Source organism: Rhopalosiphum padi, chromosome 2, assembly GCF_020882245.1.
Source record: "Rhopalosiphum padi isolate XX-2018 chromosome 2, ASM2088224v1, whole genome shotgun sequence".
NCBI lineage: Eukaryota > Metazoa > Arthropoda > Insecta > Hemiptera > Aphididae > Rhopalosiphum > Rhopalosiphum padi.
Genome location: NC_083598.1, coordinates 214,867 through 240,587, shown reverse-complemented (window position 1 = coordinate 240,587; position 25,721 = coordinate 214,867). Strand labels below are relative to the sequence as shown.

Genomic DNA, 25,721 nt, shown 5'->3' with positions numbered 1-25,721 from the left:
GAAATGGCGAAATCCGAAGTAAAATAATATGAATTATGTGTTTATGACGCATTTTCCAATAGACGGCGAAAACAAATCACAGGAATTCGACACACGTATAAATGAATAATAGTAGCACAGTAACTAGTAGGTATATTAGACAGTACTGTGTGTAGGTATATTACATATTCATTGCTGTGAGATATATTATAATACATTAATTGTTTATAACACTATTATTAATATTATTTTTAAACAATACACAAGCAAAAATGGACCGTAAACCAAAAGTACTGAAATAATAATAATAATATTATTTATTTACATATTTTTTCCACATTTGTAATCCTATCACCAATAAAATGTCATAATGTGTGACGCAAGGTATGTCTCTTAGGATAACGTCATTTCGCGCTCTACTCAATTGTCATCACGATGGTTGTACCCGTGGTTAATATATAAATTATATTGTGTGAATTAATATTAAAAAACGGGTGCGCTTATGAAATTTTTGCACGTTTTATAATTTAAATCAAAAATTGGAGGTTTGACTTTTTTGTTTTATACATTAAAAAATGACAAACGCATTCGTTTCGTTACCTAGTACAATAAAATATATAGTTATATGCATCTGTCTTTAAGAGGACGTTATACCCGTATTTTTTGTTTCTGTCTAACTAATACGTACATCATTGCAAATTTACATTCAGCAGAACATATTTTGTGATGTTAGATTTAATATTAGAGTAAATTTATCTAGCTACCTATTATCATATTTAAAGGTAAGGATATTATCTAGGAAATGTCATATGATTTTATTGATACATATTATCATTGTAAAGTGAGTTATGAACATTTTAAAGTTGTAATATTTAAGATAGCTATATACCTAGCTATAATTCACTTTAAAATGATAATATCAATAAAAGCATGAGATTTCCTAAATAATATTCTTACTTTTAATTTGGTAATAGGTGTAAATTTACTCTAATATTAAAGCTAACATCACAAAATGAATTCTGCTAAACGAAAATTTACTATATTGTATGTATGTAAAACTAAGTCAAAGACAACACGTGGGTATAACGTTCTTTTAAAATTATATCTATAATTACTGATAAAAATTTTTTGCACCATAGACAGTGTTAGATGATAAGCTGACGATTATTTTCAGCCTATTATCTGGAATTTGGACCATTTTATTTTTCCGATATTGTACCGTGCATAATATCCATGTGCATAGGTATTATTGTGCATGCACATATTATTTAATTAATAATTATATATGTATAAACTCAATTGGAATGTTAATTCATAGTTGATAATTAAAACTTTATTGTTTAATTAAAATACATTTGAAACATTGAATTACCGATTTAAGATGACCTAGATGACTTTATATCATAATTCATAACACATTTTTAATGTGATCTTATAGAGTTATAGGAAAACAAACATTATCATTATTTGTCAGTACTCAAACTGGAATAAGGTACATTGAGATGTATACAACATGCCTACTTTTTTTTCTATTTTTAAAAGCAACCCTACTAATAATTTTTATTGAAATAATATTATAAATATAATAGAATGAATATATTTTGGATAAAAATACTTTTTCAACATATAATTATTGATTTGATATAGGTAATTTAACTTATACATTTTGAGTTTCACAAGATTTTTCGAATAAGATTAATATGATATTCAGTTTGATGAATTATATCTTAAATCATGTTATAACTTATTATTATTATAATAACAACATAAAAATTATTAGAAATTGTTAATTTAACATGCTTATAGTTACCTACCAATAGCTATGAAATCAGAAATATTATAAAAATATAAATATAAATGTATTAAATATAATTTTTAATTTTTGTGTGAACCACAAACTATAATTGACATCGTTCAAAAAATATTTATTTTAATTTATTTCCAAAAGTATTTAACGCTCATATAAAAAATACATACAATAATATAATATATATAAATACAATATACATATATTAATAAACTAATTAATTGTCTTAGATCTAAGTATATATCCGTCTGTGTTAAATAATTTGAACGGAAAGCAATTTTTAAATCATTAATAGAGTTTCTCTACTCGACTACTTAATCGTTTCAAGTACGATATAAAACAGTTATTTGAAAAATAAAATTCTAATATTTTTCTTGGACTTGGAAAAAGCATTTGATTCAATCAGTAGACAATTATTATTAAACAAATTAAAATAATAAGACTTTAACGACAATACATTAAGATGGTTTAGTAGTTATCTGAATAACAGATAACTAACTACTATTGGATCTCATTATAGTAATTATTGTTAAGTCAAAGATTATGGAGTCACAGCATTAGGTCCTATACTATTTTTAATATATATATTAACTCTATACTTGCCTTATAAGGGAAATATTTATGTTCACTGATGACATAGCACTAGTTAATTTCAAAGATAACTGAAAAATATTGAAACAAACTGTTGAAATTGATTTACGGTATATCTATGACTGGATGGGGAAAATCTATTATCACTTAACATAAATAAATCAGTTTGCATGCCAATAGTTACAATTCGTTCACAACTCCATGTGACCATGTTGGATACAACTTAATAATACATAAATACGAAACTGGTATGACAAATTTCAGTTCTAAACCAATTCAAATGATCATTCAAATATTTAGGAGTAACAATAAATTTTAATCTTAAATATTCAGAACACATTATACAAAATATTAAAAATAAAATGAGGAGCTTAACTGTTTTGTTCTACAAAATTCGATTTCTTGACAAATTAACTGTAAGACAAATATACATGTCACTGTACGGCATAGACATTATAACTCATTGCATATTGTCCAAAAGATGACTGTAAAAGTAGCGTACTTTCTTCCATTAAAATATTCTTTAGGGGAATTATTAAACAATACAAATATATTATCTGTTTATAAATTATATATTAGAGAAATTTAATAAAATTCATGCAAAACCAAACACTAAAATTTAGTAATAAATAATGCTATAGAAATAATAGATAGAAGAACAGAAAAATACATTACACCAGCATATATACATTAATAACTATAGTTTTAAGAACTTTACCGATTACAAGGGGAAAACTATTTTCAACAAGTTAAATAATAAAGTAAAGAATCTAATAATAAGTTTATGTGAAAGTAAATCTAATAATTCCAATGATATAATTAATAAAAATCAAATAAAAAAGTCAATCATTAAAATAATTAATGATCTCGATGAGAATGTGTGTATTGATAAAATTATAAAAAGTCAATATGTTTAACAAACCCAATGAATGTATCAGGAATATATCATTATATTATTATATAATATATAATATCTAACGCTGATTTTAATCTTGTACTAGAATATCTATTTACTTTGTTATATTTATATTTAATTAACTAAGTACTACTTTATAGTGTAATTGTATATAAGTATTTTACTATAAACGAATTATGATATCCACGACTCTGCAGTATACCAGATAAGAGCTTAGTTGGTAAACGTATTAGCTAATATTAATGTAATTATGTAACTATGTATTGCAGCTATGTAACTGTAATTGACTTGGCTGAATAAATAAATAAAAAAATAAAAAATAAAATATAATTATTAATTACAAAACAATCGAAATTATAAAGAATTTCGATTCATTTTACTAAAATCTACTTTTTTTATTTAGCCATACATGATATAACTAAGTATTTGTTTATTATGTTATAAATACTGTAAAAATGAATTCCCATAAATATCATCTTTGAGTATACGACTATAATGTGTCTAAAAGAACTTCATATTATAGTTTATAAGTACTAAAAATAATCTAAAACACAGTTTTAGTTTTTTTTAGTTTAACTTTTTATACCTTTGTCAAAGAAAATAATAGTTCAAAACAGGTAAAACAAGTTTAACATTATTATTTTATAACTTTATAGACAGGTTTTAAGTATAATTTGCTATAACATTGATATATCATATATTCAACTTTATAAAGTTGATTAGTTTGTGATTTCAATTAGGTGTTATACCTTTGGAATATTTTCTCAATTATTATAAAACTAAAATTAAAAAATTTAACTAAATAGAAAAATTATCGTGTATAAGTTTTTAATCAATTTGTAAATATAAAAATATATTATGTTTTGATTAAAGAATTTTTTAGTTTTTGGTTTATTGTATTTTTAAACTTTTTCTCATCTTCATAGTAATAAAAACTAAAAGTTAAAAGTTATCATATTAACGTCCCATCGAATTATATTACCTTTCCATATCCCTATTAAGCTATTACCTTGATTCACCTTGTTTTTTTAATTGAGGTACCCGAATTTCTCAAGTGAAAAAGTGAAATATTATGTTCATATTACAACCAAAATATCTGAAACGACCCGCGATGGTATAAATACCGAGTACTTCCTGACAAGCTCTTTAAAGTGACCCGGCTCTTCCAACCACCATACATGATAAACAGTGCGACCTGATCAAATCTCATACCATGATTTACTGATATTTTTCTCATACAGTTGGTGAAAAAAGTCACTGGCTCCATTTTGGTCATTGAACCGACTACTATACATCTGATATATTATATGTATATATATATATGTACATATGTTAGGGTAATGTTAACATTTGGATAATATCAACATTAGCCATCCGTTTTAGCTAATGTTTAATTTTTCGTTATAATAAGCATAAAATATTAATATTATCCGGATAATGTTAACCTTAACCAATCAATATTGGATAATGTTAAAAGTTATATATTAATAATATACTATAGAGTTCTTGTTAGTATTCTATACAATAATAAAGTGTCGGACTGCCAGAGTATAATATCTTATCTTGACTTATAACCGAGTCAGTGGCGTAGCCAGGATTTTTTTTCGGGGAGGGCTGATCAATTTTTGTAAAGTACAATTTAAGATTTTTGTAACGATTTTCATAGTCAATTAAAAATTAAAATATCAGACGGTGGTGGTCAAGGATACAAAAGGTGTTCATGTAAGTCGAAATGTGACACCAATCGATGTAACTGTAAATCATCTAGCATTTTAATATTTTATGCAATTTAAAATGTCACGGAAATGCCATGTAATAATAAAGGATAACACATTAACATTTTAATTCTATACTTAAAATAATATTTTAAGAAATGATTTAAAATACGAAATTAAATTTAATATTGTATCATTATTCATTAGTAAGTTAGGTTATTAAAAATGAAAATAAACTCATTAATAATATTATGTATTTTATGGTAATTACTAATTGTATCTTAAATATATTTATAAATATTAAAGATTTAAAATGATTATATATTTTTATGGTTGTTATAAAATATTTCTGTAAATACTATAAAAGAGTAAAATAGGATCATATAAATAAATAGATAATATCTTAAAATAAATCAAAATTATGATTGGGTATAGTAAAATTAATAATAATATAATAGAATATACTTAGAAGTTTTAAGTTTCCCATGAATAATATTCTCGATTATATAAAAAAAGTATTTCTCTATTTTGACTTCTCAAAGTATCAGCTAAATCCAATTTAATACTACAAATCACACCCACTTTTAAAAATTAAAGCATTCTATCAACTACTTATTCTATAAACACACAAAAACACTCACACAACACACACACACACACACACACACACACACACACACACACACACACACACACACACACACACACACGCACGCGCGCGCACGCACACGCACACGCACACATCATTGTAAAATCTCATACGTGCATCGATTTTTAGAATCTAAAACAAAATAAAATAAAATTTTGTATTGAAAAAAAAAGTATTGTATTAGCAGTATATCTATTAATAATAGACGATAATAATAAAAAAAAATAAGCAGAAAATAAGTGTAATACTATAGTAATACTACGTTAACCGGTTTGTAAATATGTAATGTATTTTAATCATAAAAATATACTGTATTTTCTATTCTGAATAATATAAAGTATGCATAATTTAAATTTTGAATACGTTCAAAAACAACGCTACTCAATTATTAAATTTATTTTAACTATATATTGTTGATTTTTCTTATTGTTTAAGGACCTTCAAACAATAATTCTTCGTTTAACATATTAAATGTACCTACACATATATTTATAATTTTCTAGGACATATTTAAATGTTATTTCAGACTTAATGAACATTATTTTCAAGAATATTTTAAATGTGATAAATGTAGGCCATTTATGATAATTTAAACAAAATGGAATAAAATTGTGCTATAGCCAAATTTTTATCATTTTTATTTATTGCTAAGGATAGTTAATAAATTGCTCTGCAGTGATTTTAATAATGTATACACATTTTATTAATTTATTTAACATTTTTAGGAACCTAGGTACAATTGTACCTACGGACTATGAGCTTTTAAAGTTATATTTTTGATTTCACAGTTTATAATCAATTAAATTTTGAAAACCATATGAACACTATATTGCTGTCACATTGTGTTGTGTTTTGTGTAGATATTAATAATGTTTTGTACCTAACTAGAAAAATATTATAACATTGAATATTATAATATAAATTACAATTTCATCTAAATACTGGCATATTCGTTATTTTACACCTATATATACATGCATTTAATTATTCAAATACTTAAAATATATGAAACAATAAATCAACGCTATATTCAATATTCAATTTATACAACACTTTTAGTGTAAGATATTATTTTTAAATTCATGGGTATGCGTGAAAAAGATGTTATGTCAAAAAATGTGAAAATAAGTTATTGACATCAAAAAAGTAGGAAAAAAATTTACACAATATGTGCAAAATAAGATAAGTCATTCTTTAATATAGAACGTGTTATTTCAATGTGTGGTTTAATGTAAGTCATGTATAGCCGTGAATTATAGGTTATGTTAAATACAATGACTTTAAGAGGACTTCACCCGTTTTGAATATATTTAATTAAGTCAACATAACCTTTTAAACACAATTATTGAATTGTTCAAATTTCTACAAAAGGAATGTGATAAGTAGGTTATCGTATACCGTAGGGTATACGTTTTAGTAACAAAATAATGTCATAATTTAATTGATAATATAATAATTTATATTAGTAAACATTAAGTAAACAATATAAAATATAATATTATAGTACTTCCCTAGTTTCCTACTTAATACAACCATGGCGTCTCGGGCAAGAAAATTATTAAAAATGACCGAAGAACTCACAAATAAGTTATACTTTCAAAATGTATAGTTTACAGTTTTACACATTATACAAGGTGTAACAGGACTATTTAACAAATATAGTAACATTTGTAATGGAAGTTTGTCAAATAGTCTTGTTACGCCTTATATATAACTGAACTTATGGAAATTTGTATATTTTTCAAATCCTGATACACGTGATGAAATGTCTTATTCAAATGACACTAAGACAGTCATAATCACAATGGCAATATTATTATGCCACTAAATAGAGTTAATAATATGTATACTACGGTTATCTACATAGATAACCGTGATCGTGATGTATACCTACCAGGTAGGTACATATTATTATGTCCAATAGAAATTTATTAGAATATCTTTTAAGTATGTGGTTTAGTAGTAATAATGTATTAATGAATACAATATATTCTACCAGGTATATAGATATACTATATACAAACTACCTACCTAACTTAATTTATTTTTTTAATTGAACTTAATTTATACATGCTGCGATTATACCATATAAACATTTTAACAACTACCTACTTACTTTAGTAGACTGCATAGATAAGACTAACACTGAAGATTTTGAATAGTTATGTTATCTACTTAAGATTTAATCTTATTTATTATTTTTTTTTTTTTTAATGATATAGTCTCTGCCTCAAATTATGACGTTCAAAAATGAATTAATTCTATAGAATATTCACCAGATAATAGTAGAACTACAGCCAATTATGATAAATATGATAGTACAACTAACTACTATGACTAATGGTACCTATACTAAAAACTTTGTTTATCTTGTTCATAAGACATAAAGCTATAATATTTTTGTATTTATTATTTAAACACCTTTTTATTTCCAATAATTTTATCAAAAGTAATACATTTAGGTAATAATATTATATAGGCAATACAAACTGTTTATTCTAATGAACGAATTTTTTTTTTATTTTTTATGGATGAAAATTAGAAACTTGATTATTATGTATTGTTTTTGTAATTTAAATAATTTATATAGATATTATAAGGAAAAAAAATCAAAGCTTGAATCATTATATGTGTGAAAGCTTGAATCATTATATGTGTGTAATATAAGGTACATATTTTATTATTATAAGTTTAAAAATGTTTTGTTAATATTTTTCTGTTTCATATTTTAACAAGTATTAATATTTTTACTATAAAAAAAGAGGAAAAAATTCAGAGAATTGATTATTATAATAACAAAATTACAAATTCAATCTTTTATATTTTTTTAATATGTATGTTTTTTTTTGTTTTTCTTGTATTATTTTACAGTTTGATTAATACAATTCGAAGCAGGTACCTATATTATAATAATTATTATTATTATCATTGTTATTTTATTATATAGTTATACTTTAAATAAATATTTATACAATTTTATTGTATTATAAATATTAAAAATAAATTATTAGATAGGTATTTGCGTTTTATTTTTCCTTTCTAAATTGGTGGTCATTCGAGTTAAGTCAATATAGTAAGACATAAATCATGTGAATTGTGAATTATGTGTTAAGTCACTTTTTAATTTGTAATTTTTATATAAATGAATAATTATCATTATTTTTTTTTAAATATACTTTTTATTGTTGTAAGAATTGACTACTTTGTTATTCACGATTTTAAATCATTACCATAATTACGTTTTATACTGTTCTATGATTTGTTTATGAAAAATTGATAAAAAAACAATTTATCTAAAACGTAATATGTGAACAAATGAATAGTTGGTATACGTTTATACCTACGTGGAATTATGTAAAAATTTTAATTTAAGAAATTTAAAAATAATTTAAGAATAATCTATTATTTTAAATATTTTACAAAATGTATAATCTACTTTGGAATACTATTTTTGCCCTTAATTATTTTAATTTAACTTTCAGTAAATTAAAGAATAATTATTGTCCCTATTGATTTGATTTTAATACCTGATTTATTGACTCATTCAATGACAAACGATTCAAAGAAATAAATCCTATCAATGTCAATACTACCAATAAATTACTTAGAGAATACATTTTTTTATCATTTAAAAGTCATCAAAGAAATGTTTGATCCATTAAATTAATTTTCAAGTTTCTTTAAAATGTAGGTAGTGCGACCAAAATGACCAAGACGATGACTAGTTTGCCATAATAATACTAAGGTTTGTCCCATATTAACTGGCATTATTCTTAACTTAGTCACACTATAGGTATACAATTTATCGGGCCACGGACCAATTGCGCTGCTAATATTTTAGATCAGCTAATCAATTGCGCTTGTATTCAAATTTTTCTTACTTTCAGTTATGAAAATATTGTTGTTCGATCTAATTTCATCAACATCAACATAAATAATCTATACCCTAAAATGCTTGAAAATTAAAAACTTATTTATTGATCAATTGATTACTAGCTAAGGGGACTGGTTAAAATATAATTTTATAACAGTATCGTGAATTTTATGATTTATATTTTATCACACAAGATGAGTTTTGAGTGATAAACGAAAATAAGCTTTCGTTATCGCCGGATATTTATCAACCTAATTGTTTCGTTGTACACAATATACTGTATATTATAGGAAAAATCAGAGAGTGTTATTATTATTGTAAGACAGTTTAAATGTGAATTATAATGTAACTGATATAACTTTAATTTTCAACTGACGATCAAAAAATAACTTGTTAAATGTAAAGAAAAAATTATTTTATTTATATTATATTATATTATGTACTAATTCTCGCAAAAAAAATCGGCTAGTGTATTCATTTATTATATAATTATAGATAACTTATAAGTTTTCTTTAGGTATTGTAAAATGTATTGAGTATAATATTAGTCTAACGATCCTTAAATGTATAAATTGCAATTGGTTTATCGACCCTAAAATGTTTAGAGAGTATATTGGTATATGAAAAATTATTTTGAGCGCAATTGGTAAACTGCCAATTTAACAACTATAAACATTTAAAGTAAGACTAATTTATTGTTTCTGATTTTATTGTACAGGGCCTACAAACTATAGAAGTAACATACAACATATAATAAATTTATTACTAGGTATACAACAATGTCAAATGTATAATAAGCTACTTTTGATATAATCAAATAATGAGTATTACCTTTAACGGAATGCTTGAAGAATTTGATATAAACCCACAGTTTTTGAATCATTGCAATTGAAATAGACTGCAATATATCAACTAGTTCAAAATTGTATTGAATAAATTACTTATAGATTAATTTATATAAAAAACATTATTCAAAATTTTAGCCTATCACATAAGTTGAACAAACATTCTAAACTTATGAAAGATATATTAATATCCTTATAAATATAAATATTTTTGAAAATGTCACTTTCTTTATTTTTCAAATTAAAAAACATTATTATAAATATAATAGATAAATATTTTTATATCTAAAATCAATAGTTATACCCAAGTCCGGATTTGGGGGAGGGCTGAGTGGGCTGCAGCCCAGGGGCCACCACAATTTTATAATATTTAAATTAGGATACAGGAAAAATATTATGATGATATTACTTATACCAGTTATACTCAATTTGATTGTTTTTAAAATTATTTATTATTAAATAAGTACTTAATTGTTACTACTACTATTTACTAAATATGATAATAAATGTTATTGAATAAGTAAAAAAATATATTTCTTTGTTTATGTGGAAGAGCCCCTTCAATGCATTCCGCCCAGCGGCCACCACATACTTAAATCCGCCCCCGGTTATACCTACGTTTAATTTAAAATAAATACAAATAATTTATATAGTATAATATATACAATAATGTATGGATAAATATTAAATATTAATTCTTTATTTTTTGAAATGGTTTAAAAGTTGAATCATGGTCAAGAGATGTTTAATGTTAAAAATAAAATAGTTTTATCGTTTGAATTTATAAGCTATTTTTGAACCAGCCTATAAACCTAAATATTTTAATATTTTATACAGATAAATATATCTTTTTACCACCAATATTAATTGCATTCATTGGACAAAACATAAACTCAGATTGATTAAGATTAACAAAATTGAATATACCTACATGGTTTATTAATCCGTTGTATATTAAATGTTCAGAACTTACTATAGTATTACTTATATAAGGCGTTAACTATCGAAATATTTAAAGACAAAAATGTCGAATTAACAAAAAATAACAAATGGAATTTCAACAGTAAACAGACAAGAAAATAAAACTATATAACATTACAAAAATACCATGTTTAAAAGTAAAATGAGTTTACGTAAATTAAACGCAGAGCCATAATTGTAGATAGCTAATAATTCGCTATTGCTGCTTATTTTATAGTTAACACACACATACACATACACTATATAAATAAGTGAATTATAAAGTACAATGAAACATTAAATACAAATTGATGAACCATTTTATGAATGAACTTGTCCAAACTAAATTTTATTTGAAAATAATTTAGGTCATGTAATAAAAATAGGTAAATGTAAACTGAAACTCTCGTCACATGTGTGATGCGCCAAGCCAATACATTGTTTGGAAGTTTGGCAAAAAAAATACGTAAGCAAATGATGCAATTTTGACACAAGAAACATAACCAATTATAATTTCTGAACATCCATTGAATATTCGTATGTTGAACGCAGAATTATTGTAAATATAATTAGCTGATATAATTTACTTTGGCCCTCGAGTGTTGTATATTATGTATTTTTATGCCATTTGTTATTTACTTTTAATAAAAAAAATTTAAAAAAAAAGTTATTAAAAAAAATCGAGTAAATTACAATTTATAATCGACAATAAACACAAATATACATACAGTCGAACTTGGTTAACTCGAAAAAAAGTTCGAGTTATCCAAATAAAATTTCAAATCCATACGTATTTTTTTATAATAATAAATAGGTTACAATAATTCCTATGTATTATATGTATAATAAAAAATATTTACTATTTATATATTATGTAAAAATTAAAAAATGTATATATAAACAAAAATTAGGTTAGAAATTTTTTTTAAAAAGGTATTTATTTTTATTTATTTTGCTGTTGATCGCAGTATTTGCAGTGAATCGTTCTATTTACAATTTTATAATATTCAAAGATATATATTGTAAACAAGATTGCTAACTGTGAAAAGACGTGAAGTCAACATCCGCCATTTAAAAAGAGGCCAATGAGTCTTATTACCATAGACCTAACCTAATATAAGGTTAGGCCTAATACAAGGTATATATGCTTATCACATTTATTTAATGTTGATAATAACCAAATTTAATTTAATCTTGATACCATAATTATCTTAAGTTATCTTACACTTGTTCTGTATATCTTATAAATTATAAGCACGAGTAATAAGTGATAACGAACATAGGTCTCGATTAAAATGGCGGGCAATAGCTTCAATCAATTATACTGGCGCTGTATCAGAGTCAGTAATCTAGTTTATTATATAATTATATCTTTGATAATATTAATAAAACTAAAAACTTCGAGTTATTCACCAAAATATTCGAGTTAAACAAGATTTATTCGCATTGTTTAAATAGGAAATTCTAGGGACCGGGGAAAAGTTCGAGGTATTGACGATTTTGAGTTAAAGAAGTTCGAGTTAACCAAGTTCAACTATACTACCTATAATACAATACTTAATGAACTTTAATCAAGCACTATATAAAATACTGAAAACTTTGCATGTAAAAAGTAATTTAAATTTAGTAGGCACCAGGTAATGTATTTTTAATCCCTCCCAAAAATCAACAGAATTCTAGTTATATTTAATATTTAATGAAGAAGTATGATATGTATCTTATACTTCATTAAAATTCTCGATAAAAAAATAGACAAGATAATATGAATAAATCACTTTTAGATTATTCATTGCTGTAGTTAGTGAGTCAAATGTGGCCCTAGAACCACCGTTTGGAGACTCCTGTTTTAGAAATTTAAAGTTTAAACTATAGACACTTGCAACTTAAATTTTTAAAAATCGAAGGCTAATATTTCTAGGAAGTATTGTTTAATTTCCACTATCTTATTAGTGTATCCGTATTTTAGATTTACACAATTTTCATAATATAATATAATTCACTAATATATCAAATTCAAATAATAATAATGATGATGACAACAATAATAGCTTAATAAACTATTATTATACAAAGTAAATATATTATATTGTTGCAACGAGACAATAAAAATTGTACAGTTTATATAAATATATAGGTTACAAAAGTTGTAAACTCATAATATGACACAACTCAAATAATTTTATTATCGGTTATTACTACAATGTTGAAATATCTTATATACCTACTATTACTTTAATCGATGTAAGTAAAAATGTGGCAAAAATATCATTATAACTGTTGATAAAATTGCAAATAGTATTTAAAATAAAACACTTATTCAAAAATCAAAACTCAAAAGTAATAACAAGATACTAAATAATATACAAGTCATTTTTACAAACAAAATAATTATTAAGATTAATTTATAAATAATCAGTAATATAATTAATAATTAACCAAATCAAATACCAAGTATATTTAATATAAGGATTTTGACGTTTTGTTTTGAACAAATATAAAAATGAATTATATTTGAAGGAAATTAATATTTAAAAACAAAATATAGTTTTAGACAAAATAACTGTTAAAATTAGTATAAGTGATTGATGATTATACAAACTCAAAATAAATCGTTATATAAATAATATAATATATTTTAAATACCTAAATCAAATTTAAAAATAATAATATTGGAACAACTTTTACAGAGAGAGCTAAGATTAAAGACTACAAATATTTTAGTTTCATTCTGTTAAACGAAATCTAGTATACTACTACAGTCATGACTTGTCTTTACTTACATATACTTTTATAACAATCACTCCAAGGAGTCTATGATTATTAAGCTCTACTAACCAGTGACTACTACCGTTTTAACAATATTATTGTTTATGAACACTTTACAATATTAATAATATGTATGTAATATAGTGAAACATCAGTATAACCACAGTAAACCTTACTCCTTAGTACAACTCTTTAAATTTCTCTCATAACTATAAACACTTAGCAAACAATAATTATTTTTATGTACGATGAATAATATACAATATCAGAATATGTCAGATGTGGTGGTGTGGTTGTGACTTGTGAATCTTACTCATGTGTTGACCTCAACAGTCACTATAACATGTTATAACAATAATATTATTATTACACTGTTATTGGAAAGGCAGAAAAGATACACGATCGAGCAACTGTTACGTTTATTAATAATTAATTATTGTAAAAACTTTTTTTTTTATGAACTCGATTCTTTAACATCTTGAGTAAATACATTTTCACATATAATTCATACATTTTCGGATAGTTGTATTTTAAATTAATGGTCCTAATAATAATACTCGTAGTCTATCGTCTACGTAATTTTACGCAGTTGAAAACCAATCAACAGACGAAAATTCAAAATGCTGTACGATTGATATTTATTTTGATATTAAACAATGACTTAGTGTTATAAAAATCTATACCAAGTATCATTAATTATATAAGTAGGTATATAATATACAGTTTATTATAAATTAATGCCAGTACTTATTCCTAATGAAAAATAAAAACAATATTAACACGGTTATACCGCATGAAGTACCATCAATGATCAATGGTTGGCCTCTTCACTCAAGCTCCCTGCCTGAATTGATGTAAATAATCGTAACTTATTTAACTTGTTACTGTTTATAACTTTGTTACTTTATCCTATATTATTTTGTCTTTTGTCTTTTCTATGTTAACTCTTTAATCACTTTTGCTTATTTTAAATCATTACTTTATAGATTCTACAATTGTTTCTAGTTAAAAAAAAAACACGGTTATACCTAAATAGAAAATAATTAATTAACAAAATAAAACTATAATATGTCAATATTTAAATATTTAAAATATTGTAAAATTTAAAAATATTATTGGTTTACCCTATTATGTACAGGTTATGTATTAAGTAGTATTAAATACCATAAATATTATAAATTTAAATCATGACGGGATTTATGAATTCAAAATAATACAAAATACTACTAATTCGTGCAAATATTAGTATGCATTGTTTAGTTTGCATTATTAAACTATTAAAAAAAAAAAAAGATAATGATGTAATTTTACACTTTTCAACAAGTAGGAATACGCATGTCAACTTCATGGTTTTTAATATTTCAATAGTGTAAATGTAAATTATGATGAGATAAAATAATATTGTAACCAATAATTATTAAATGAACTATGATGATTTATATTGTCTAAACAAATTAAATTGATTAAAATGTATATTATTAAATGATTAAGACACATGAATAATATTGTAATTTATAAATAAAATAACAAAATTACCCATTTAATTTTTAAAATAAGAAACAATATACAACTTTTCAATAGATAATAGTCATAATTTTCGAATAATTATATAACTTTATAATTATAAATATTTCAGAATATAAAACAAAGTTGTTTATTAGTGCGGTTCACTAATAAACATATGTTTGGAGAATAGAACATTTATAAACTATTTTTTTGAATAAAATAAAGGGAGGTTATTAGGCATTGATGACAGATATTTGAAGAAAAAAAATGTATTGTACCTATCTAGAATAAACGGTGATTAGGAAACGTAGGTATACAAAAAATATGTGACTATGAGACTATGACGAGTATATTGGGGAACAGAAAAAAAGTCTCAGGAAAAAAGTCTCGGGAGAAAAAAGTACAAATTGGAATATTTTAAATTAAATCACTCTGTAAAACCGCAAATATTTTCTAAAAAAAAACTAGTACATTTATAGTAAAAATAATTAAGAAATAATAATAGTGATTATACATATAAGTTTTATTTAAAATATTCTAATTTGTACTTTTTTTTCTACTATCACGTCCACCATATATTTGGTATTTTCTTATTGATCTTAGAATATTTTACCTCTAATATTACCTATATGTAATGTATTAATTTATCTCTTGTTTTAATTCCTTAAATATTTACCATGATATACTGATGGTAGGAAAAAATATTCTAAGATCAGTAAGAGAATAATAAATATACGTATATGGTTTATAAGTTTATAACCCTTTATTCTAGCATAAAAAGACAAGACGTAAGTAAGTATAATATAAGAATATTATATAACACCATTATAAATGAAATAGAAATGAAAATCTAGAATTTAAAAAATAAAAAAATGACATGATGATATGCATATATTTCATTTAAAGTTGATTATTAAATACTATAAAAATTAATATAAAATCAATATCCATATTTTTGCAGCCAGTAGCAAAATTATTAATTAAAAAGTCTAGTCCAAGTGTAGAATTTTTATATACTATGAAATATGAAAAACTATTATATTACAGGATCATCTTGCGTCATTTTTCTAATAAATGGTATAATTGAGCTATTATTCTGGTCTTCAATGCAGACTTCTATGCTCTACTTGTAAAGTTGTAAACTAAATTATACGAAAAACAATCAAGGCTACAGATCACTTTTGATTGGTATTCAGTACAAAACAATATAAAATCTCGAGTAAAGCTTTTTACGAAAATTATTTATACCTACGTCATATAATGTCGAATTGCTTAAAAAATTATTACTTTAATAGTTCATTAAATTATGTTTAAGTAATATATAAGCTTATAATTTATGCGTTATGCATTAAATATTCAGTAATATTGTTTATGCAATTCCACCCGGGAATACATTTTGTAATGTATAGGGTTAAATTAATTATTAATTTTAAAATAGCCTTATTCACATTAATGATTTTATAAAATCTTAGGAAAACTATTAAAGTGTTTAAAAGGTTAACATTGAAAATATCAAAGGAAATAATATGTCTGTCTTTATTTCTTTAAGAACTTCTTTGAGCCTATGCATAAGATAGTTGACACGTTTTCGAGAAACCTTGGAAACCTAGTTTCGGCAGCCAACTTTTTTAATCAATCAATATTCAATACAGACCTTAATGCCTACTTTAACTTTCAGACTGCATGCACCGAGTTCTAATGACTGGAAAATATAATCAAAAGGAAACGATTTAAAAAAATAAATAAAACAGAAATATTTTGAATTTATACTAATTATTAAAATAATTTTATTAAGATATGGAATCCATTCTTACAAAAAAAAACTAAATAATTTTTTTATTCAGATATTTACATAATGCATTTGTATTTGGTAATGATTAATTTAGAAAAAGTATGCTATCTAATACATCGAAGAAAAAGTGTACATAAATACATTAATAAATACCATAGGTGTACTTGTAATACAAAATTATAGAATTAATAATTTTATACGTGACAATAATTATTTATTTTTACTAAATTATTCTAAGGTGAAATATTATAGTTAAACATTATATGCGAGTATTCGTAAACGGCATTTTCTTCTGAGAGAAGCTGTAGAAACAATGTTACATATTATGATAAATTAATTCAGTAAATTAATATTAACTATTTATATAGGTATGGCACAACATACTATTCTTAGAAATTTAAAAACATGATTATGTACTCACTACTTTTCAATTTTTATAATGGTAATCATAGTTAATTTAACCCGTAAATAAATTCAAATCTACAGAAGCAGTAATTGTAGGCTAAATTTGAACCATTAAAAATAATAGTTTCAAGTAAACTTACGTTTTAATGTCAACCCCCCCACCCCCAGAAAAAAAATTAAAAGTAAAAATATTAAACAATAATAATATACAATGCACATTAATAAATGTACTTTTTTTAATATTTTTTTTTATTAAATAATTATACAAATTATTTAATTAATATATAAGTACAATTATACATAATACATCATAATAACATTATTGACAATACAAAATAAATATAAAAAAACAACAAAATTAAATAATAAAAATAAAAATAAAATCTAACATATTATTATTCTAATAAGATAGCTCACGGAATTTAAAAAATTCAAAATGTCTCCATATGAAAAACTTTCACATAACTTTTTAACCTATCATCACTCCCCCAAGTCTGAGGGATTTTATACTGGTGGCCCTCCTTCCTCGCATTATTTCATGTTGTTGTTATTCAGTTAAGCTACCAAATTTCCTTATTGTATATAATAATATTACAGATTGTAAATATACTTTGTGTAAATAAAAAAAAAAACCTATTATCATTATTCATTACAGAAAGCTCTAGTTTTATAATTTAAAAATTTTATTGATACAATTGAGTTGTTCATCTATAGAGTTTCGATAAAAAGCCATATATTTGAATGATTAATAAAATTAAGTATATTTCAGGTAAAATCGAAGGACCTATTTTCAACCTATTATTGTGTATAAAAAAGAAATGTATTGTTTCGAGGAGGAAACGTCTCAGTCTAGAAAGGGAACGTTCAATACCACTAAAAACCACGGGGGAGGGGGACGTTGACATTTTAAATAAATTCATTATAAATTAGAAGTAACTCAGTTATTTAAAATATTGAAATAATATTTATGTGGACTGTGAACAAATTTACAACGCATTTGTTTTTATTATGTTTTCATAAACAATAACCTCTGAAGGTTACCATCACTCTTTTATGAGAAGCTAGGGTCAAGAATCTATGAATGTACACAAAAAAAAAATGATGAAATTATCCAATTATTTTAATTTAGTACAAGTGAATTATCAATTATATTAGTATTATACGGATACCCCATATTCTAATGCATAAGCACACGTTAAACCATTGGTTTACTCATCAATGCCAATATAGGAGAATCTGGAGTAATTCGAAGAATAGCGGTGTTTCCAAGAGCTAGTGGTTACTAAAATGCGTGTCTACACTCAACTGACTAGTTAAACTACTTACCTATACTGTTATACAATATTACTAAAACTGTTAAACCTATTACATTATGAAAGTGTTGTTTCAAGTTAATAACGTAAATACTTTTTTGATTTCCACGTCATGCGATATTCCTCAAAAATAATAATTATTACCTCTTCCAACCCTTTGGTTTTTATATAGTATTATAAGTTATTAATATTTTTTAACTCCTGTCGGCCAATCAAGTTCATTGCAATAACGACGGAAGGTCAACGGCCTGCAGTACTCATCCACAGCGCAAATAAAATATCGTCGGTTAGGTTACAACTACTTAATCGGTAATCTAACAGAAAAGGGAATTCCACTTGGAAACTTTACTTTTTGATAATTTATGTTAGAAAATCATAATTGGTGTGAAGTATACCTGAATTACAATTTACAAGTGAAAATTGTTCTTAATGTCATATTAAAAAAGAAGCGCAAGTTGAAAAATGTACTTTCCAATTTTTTCTAATTAATAAAATAATACGATTAAGACATAAAATTGAATAATATATCTTATAGACTCATCAAGATGTACGTATTTATTTACTAAAATGTATTATATATTTATATAGTCTTATCGTTTATCAGGGACGCAATTTTAATGAAAAAACTGGGGGTGCTGAAACCTCTCTATTATTTTTATAATGTTATCTTTTGGTTAGATATCTATTACCATTAAAATCTAAATTAACATGAAACAATTTTGGGGTGCTAGGCAGACCCAAGCCCCGCACAAATTGTACCTATATCGTTTATGTATGTTTATAGTTATTTATTATGTAGTTTTATATTTTAATTAAATCATAATTATCATTTATTAATAATAATAATAATAAATATTTTAACACCTTATAAGCATATTTAGACTTTTAACTAAAACTGTTAAAATAAGTTTTAAATGTGCATAAGTACCTATTACAAATTTACAATTACTTATATCATAATTCATAATGATTAATATTACATAAATAAGCATACTAGGTAGAACATTATAGATACTTATTTTTAAGCAAACGACAAATTATTAACACGCTTTAGTTTAAAATGAACATTATTAAATATTATACTTCACAATAATTTCCTTAAAATTAAAATTACTTGCAGATATGCATATAAAAAACATCTACGACGAATAAATCAACAGTGGACGAGAAAGCACTTTCATCAGGTCACAACTGCGTTGAATATCTTGATGAAAACCTGGTTTATACATCTATACTAACTAGTCGCATTAAAATAGACCGAAAACACAGAAATGGTATGCTCCAGATCAAGGTCACGCCAAACGAAAAGAAAAACAAATCTGCACGGAACTTATGTAACACTTGAGTTGCATGGTGGGGACAGGATGCGGATGTCCGGCGAGAAATCTTTGTGTATATTATATACAGCAGCATTATAATACAGTTTCCGATTCCCGAGCAATATTCTACAGTTATTGCATTTCGAGCTTGGGCCGTCAGCGATAATAGTAGCGGTCGTTATCGTTTCTTATACTAGTGAGTTAAAAATAATGTATTGTATATTGTGTAGGATAACAATAACTTTGTTATTCGAGTTGTTTTTTTATCAGTCATATTCTTCCAGCATTACACAGTCTCCCGAAAAAACATTAAATAATTCTATAATTCATATTTTGAGAAAACATATTTTTGGATTTTTGTGCGGGAGGAACAATGTAAACCAGGGAAGTAGGTCAGTAGTTTTAAATTCGGCGGGGCACTTGACGGAGCGCGAAACAAATGACCCCGTGGGCGGTATGCTCGGCGTTTATCTCGTCTTCGAATTACGTGCACGCCGGTTCTTGCGTTGGAATTTCGTTGATATAAATATATGTATAATCTCATTTAGAAACTGTAAGTACAACCACACGTGTATGTATACATGTATAAAAATATGCGGCGTCGAAAATCGGACGTCTATAATATAGTTGAATTAGTCGATATACATACGTATATGCCAGTATATGGACGTACGAACGTGACGTACTGTGGGTCTACTTTAATAGTTCCTATGGTAAACACAACAAATTCGTTGCGATGTTTATAATACTATAATATAATATAAAATATGCATTGTATTATACGTAATGTATATCGTTTGTTTATAATTATTAGTGGTCCAAATTATATTGCTTAGAAAACGTATAAAAAGTGAAATATATATTATACCATAGAGGTATTGTGAACTACCTATACCTTATAGTGATAACTGATGTCTGATAGCATCATCCAACTATACCTATAATACTGTATAGGCTATACATAATTATCATCACATTAAGCTCTTGAAATAAAAAATTGGCTCTCATTTAAATGATCATGAAAATATGTGTATTGAATGTATACATATTACATGTATTATATCTATAAAAACACTGTTAAAATATATCACATCAACCATGAATTAAATACATATATACAAGGTGATTTACCAAGTCTACTTTATTTGAAAAATTACAATGGTCGTGATGAGGTACTTGAGATGGACTATTTGACTGACAAATTATATTATTATTATTTTATTATCACATGTATATTTTAAATCGTGTTATTAATTAGTAATATAGTTTTCAAAAATCTTTGAGATTTTCCTATAGTTCTACAAACTCCAATTTTTCAGACATGAACCATATGTTTTTTTCTGTAAATAGTTTAATAGAAATATCTTTTTTTTTAATTTTAATGTAACTATCTAAATAAAAATTCAAACAAGTGGTTTCCGAGTTATTACATTTTAAATATGATTATATGTTTATAGCTTGGACATTAACAATCGATACAATTGCTCATATTTAAGAAATAGATTAGAAAAAAATAACTATCCAAAAATGTATAGAAATAAAGGAAGATTCCGATTTGAAAATCAAGAGCTTATATCACCACAATAGCATTGTTAGGTGATGTAAAATATCTCAAATATTCGAAAACATTATCTTCAAGTATATTAAACAATTCCAAAAATTAGGTTTCGAATAACTCCATTATTAAAAAAAAAGGGGGATGGAAGTTCTCGGAGAATTACCTTGCACATATAAAATTTATTTAAACATAAATTATATTAATTTGTATCATGTATAATTATGTACGATCATATTCCCAGTCAATGACCGCGGTTTCATACATTCGCTATAGACCCGCCCGTTCACTCTCGCTAAAGTTTTAGTTTTTATAGGGATAGCACCTCACCTATTATAGAGCCTATTTATTCGATCGTCGAATTATTTTACTGAATAATTTATAACTATAATTATTATATAATATTCAAGTATTGATACAACTACAATAAAAACAGAGTTTGTCACTTTAATATTATAAATACTAATAAATATATTTATATATACATATTACATACTTATTGTGTATAATAAACCTACTGTATACTTAAGGAGATGTCATTTTAATTTCAAAATTTTACTGGGCTAAGGTTGTATTATAATAACTACAACAATAAGAAGGGCGCAGATATTCCCGCATTGTGTGAAAGGTACGCATTTGAGTAACTTTTTTAAGATGTGTAATGTATAATGTCAACATATTACAAATTATAATAAATAGTCACGTCTTTTACTACACTTACAGTACTACAAAACGCAATAACATATTTTAATCACATAATATGCATGTAATATGATATAATATTATAATATTAGGGTTAATTACACTGTGTGGGCGTCGGTTTTCCACAGCTTTTAGAAACAGCAATTGAAAAAAATATCGCATGTTCACACTTATGAGTTTATGACATTAAGAAAATGTCGCGAGCCTAAAAGAAAAACACGTTTGGTGAACCACATGAAAAAACATGCAGGTAGGTGAGGCATATAATTAAACAAAAATCGTTTTCGACGCGAAACGTTAATATAATCAAATCAAAATAATACGTAAACAGAATAACTAATCCATCCACCACCCACCTGACTACCTGCCTACTGAATATTTTATTAGGATCTTGATCAAGCGCTTGTCGTCCTCGAGACCGGCCAATTGGAACAATTATATTACATCGTCAGTACGAATCACGGTTGAGCACACGGGTTTTCCGCAGGTTTTTCCATCGCATATAATACACCAATCAAGTTTTATTATTACAACATTATATTATTATTTATATATCCATAATTGCGCCACATATTAATACTAATAATTCTATGTGCGTCAATATAATACATGGACAGAAAGAGAATGTTCGCTATTCCATAACTACCAATCGATGCCGTCGTTCTCGGTTTCCCCGGTGGTGACAACAAATCTTTGTACGACACAATATAATATTATAATAGCATGATGGTGTTGTGCGCCGCAGTGCAGTAACCGTTGCATAAACACAACGCCCAGGAAAGTCTGTCGCTGCGGAACACCCACGAAATGAAGTTATGCTAAAACGATAGAAATGACATCAAAACTCGGGTCAAACTACAGACGCTGTGGTCGGCCATGGTTAACGAGAGAGAAGGGGGAGAGGATCGAACACCTATACAAAAAAATTGAACGACTCATATAAACTATTTCAATCCTACTCAATTGGGGTTCTACAGTATGTAGCCAAAAAAAGTTTAGTTGGACTCCCTTTTGATAAATTTTGCATTGAGATATCCAGAGCAAGGTAATAATCACATCAGATCTCTGAAGAGAGTGGAATTAAAATTATCAAAAGATGCTTTAAAATATGAAGCTAAAATTATGTAGAAGAAAATATAGTTATGCACCTAACTATATGAAAAAATGCTTACATTTTTCGAATATATTCTTTTTGTGAAATATGTAACGAAATATATAACGTCAAACTTTTTATTTGATTTTACAAAACAAATTTATAACTTACCTATTATAGTGTTCTACAACCAGTAAATAAAATATGCAAATTCGTAAGTTTCAAACCCTAATAATCAATAATCATAAATATTAGGTGTATACTTCCGATTTGTATCATTGCAATATTGAGAACAATTTCAAAAATGGAATATAAATTGAGTTCAGAATCAACCCACGGAAGGTTTGATGCTTTTAATTTCAACCTGCTCGACATTTTTCATAAATGTTTCAGAAATTGTTCACAATCCTATAAAAATAATAATTACTTGATGTTTTAAAACTACCTTCACTACTGGCTACTGCCAATTATATATTGACGACCTATAATTGGAAAAATGGAATAAAATCTTTTAAGTCTTAAACCGCGAAATGACTATATACTCGGGCTACTATTTTGATATAACTTTTGAATGAATAGTATATTATTATTATTATGTACTGTACGCGACATAAACACTCACATTGTTGTATTGCAGCGATATCCTATTGTATTCGTCCTGGTATGCTTTTTTCGCCTTCCGCTTCTCAGCGCATATGCCTGCGATCCGGTCCAGCGTGTTCTTCTCGATCCGGTCGCATACGGTCCGAATAGCTCGACTGGCTGCATCTAGTTCGTCGAGCAACCGCTTCCAGGCACCGGCCATTAGACTGCTGCCAGGTGTTGCGTCAACTGCACTACCACCCGCGCCGGAGCCGCCGCCACACTTGAACCCGAGCGCGCAAACGGCACTCAGTGACGCAGCGTACTCACGATCGCACTTGAGCTTGCTGGTCACACACCGGCGCATCACCTCTAGCATGCGGATCTCCGCCTCCTGCCGACCTACCAAGGCTTCGTATTCAGGTTTGCCCTGGGCCGTCGCGTTACCACCGGTGTACCCCATATCGGTCTAGTGTGTGCAGGCCACTGTCCTCCGGCAAGTCACGTCATCGTCACCTTCTCCTCTGGCTTGTCTCTGATGCCGACTGGCGAATATTAATGTAAATTAACGTATTATAATCGTTATAATAAAATTATTCGTGCAACCGCGCCTAGAAAACGACGTTAATAACGCGTTTGAAATGCCTAATTACGATCGTACAAAACAATATTATGTCTATATACGCGCGTGGATATTTTTTTATTATATATTTATACGTGAAACGAATGACGCACACCAGAGAACAGTGGACACCACAAGCAATGCGACGCACAAACCTGAACCCGACTGAAGCACTGCCGAGTACCGACTGCCCACCGTTGGCAAACGCGGAATTAACGAGTGTCGTCGACCGTCATTGAGGAGCGAGCTGCAACAAAAATAAACACGGTGCGGATTGTTGCGCCGCCGTCAGTGTTGCCAACCCAATCGCTGCCGTTGCCGCAGCCGCCTTGAACGTGTGGACCACGGAGGAGGCGGATGAACGTGTTTTCGTCGACCGACGTCCGAAGGTGTTTGAAATCTGCACCAAAACGCTTGTTTTTGTTTCCTTTTTGTTGCTGATTTCGCGTCCATGTTATTATTGTAAATTATTTTTCTCTTTTGCGTTCACGATTTATGCTATATATACGACCAGATTTTTTGCAATGTGTAGTGTGTAAGAGGATGTGAATACCTATATTATAGAAGTATTATAGTAGCAACTGCCAACTAGGCACTAGCAATAGTGTGTTGAAAATATTTTTAAGAAGCAGCCACGACTCTACCAAAATTGGTAAGATATGTGGTAAATAATTAGGTATGTACTATTTTGTTAAAACTAGAGAGATCAGAGGTATGCCTATATGTAATA

At 26.3% G+C, this 25,721-nt stretch overlaps 1 protein-coding gene across 3 annotated transcripts in view; it reads right to left on the bottom strand.

The window, feature by feature from the left end:
* Positions 1 to 25,211, bottom strand: part of LOC132919951 (tyrosine-protein kinase Fer) — a 42,798-nt gene extending 17,587 nt beyond the window's left edge. For 2 of the 3 annotated variants that reach the window (XM_060981904.1, XM_060981906.1), the window contains exon 1: positions 24,410 to 25,210. In XM_060981904.1, coding sequence (XP_060837887.1) covers positions 24,410 to 24,832 — 423 coding nt within the window. In that variant the 5' untranslated portion in view covers positions 24,833 to 25,210. Of the gene's footprint in view, positions 1 to 24,409 lie in introns of all 3 variants that reach the window. The other variant, XM_060981905.1, reaches the window with a different exon arrangement.
* Between the last annotated feature and the right edge of the window lie 510 nt (positions 25,212 to 25,721).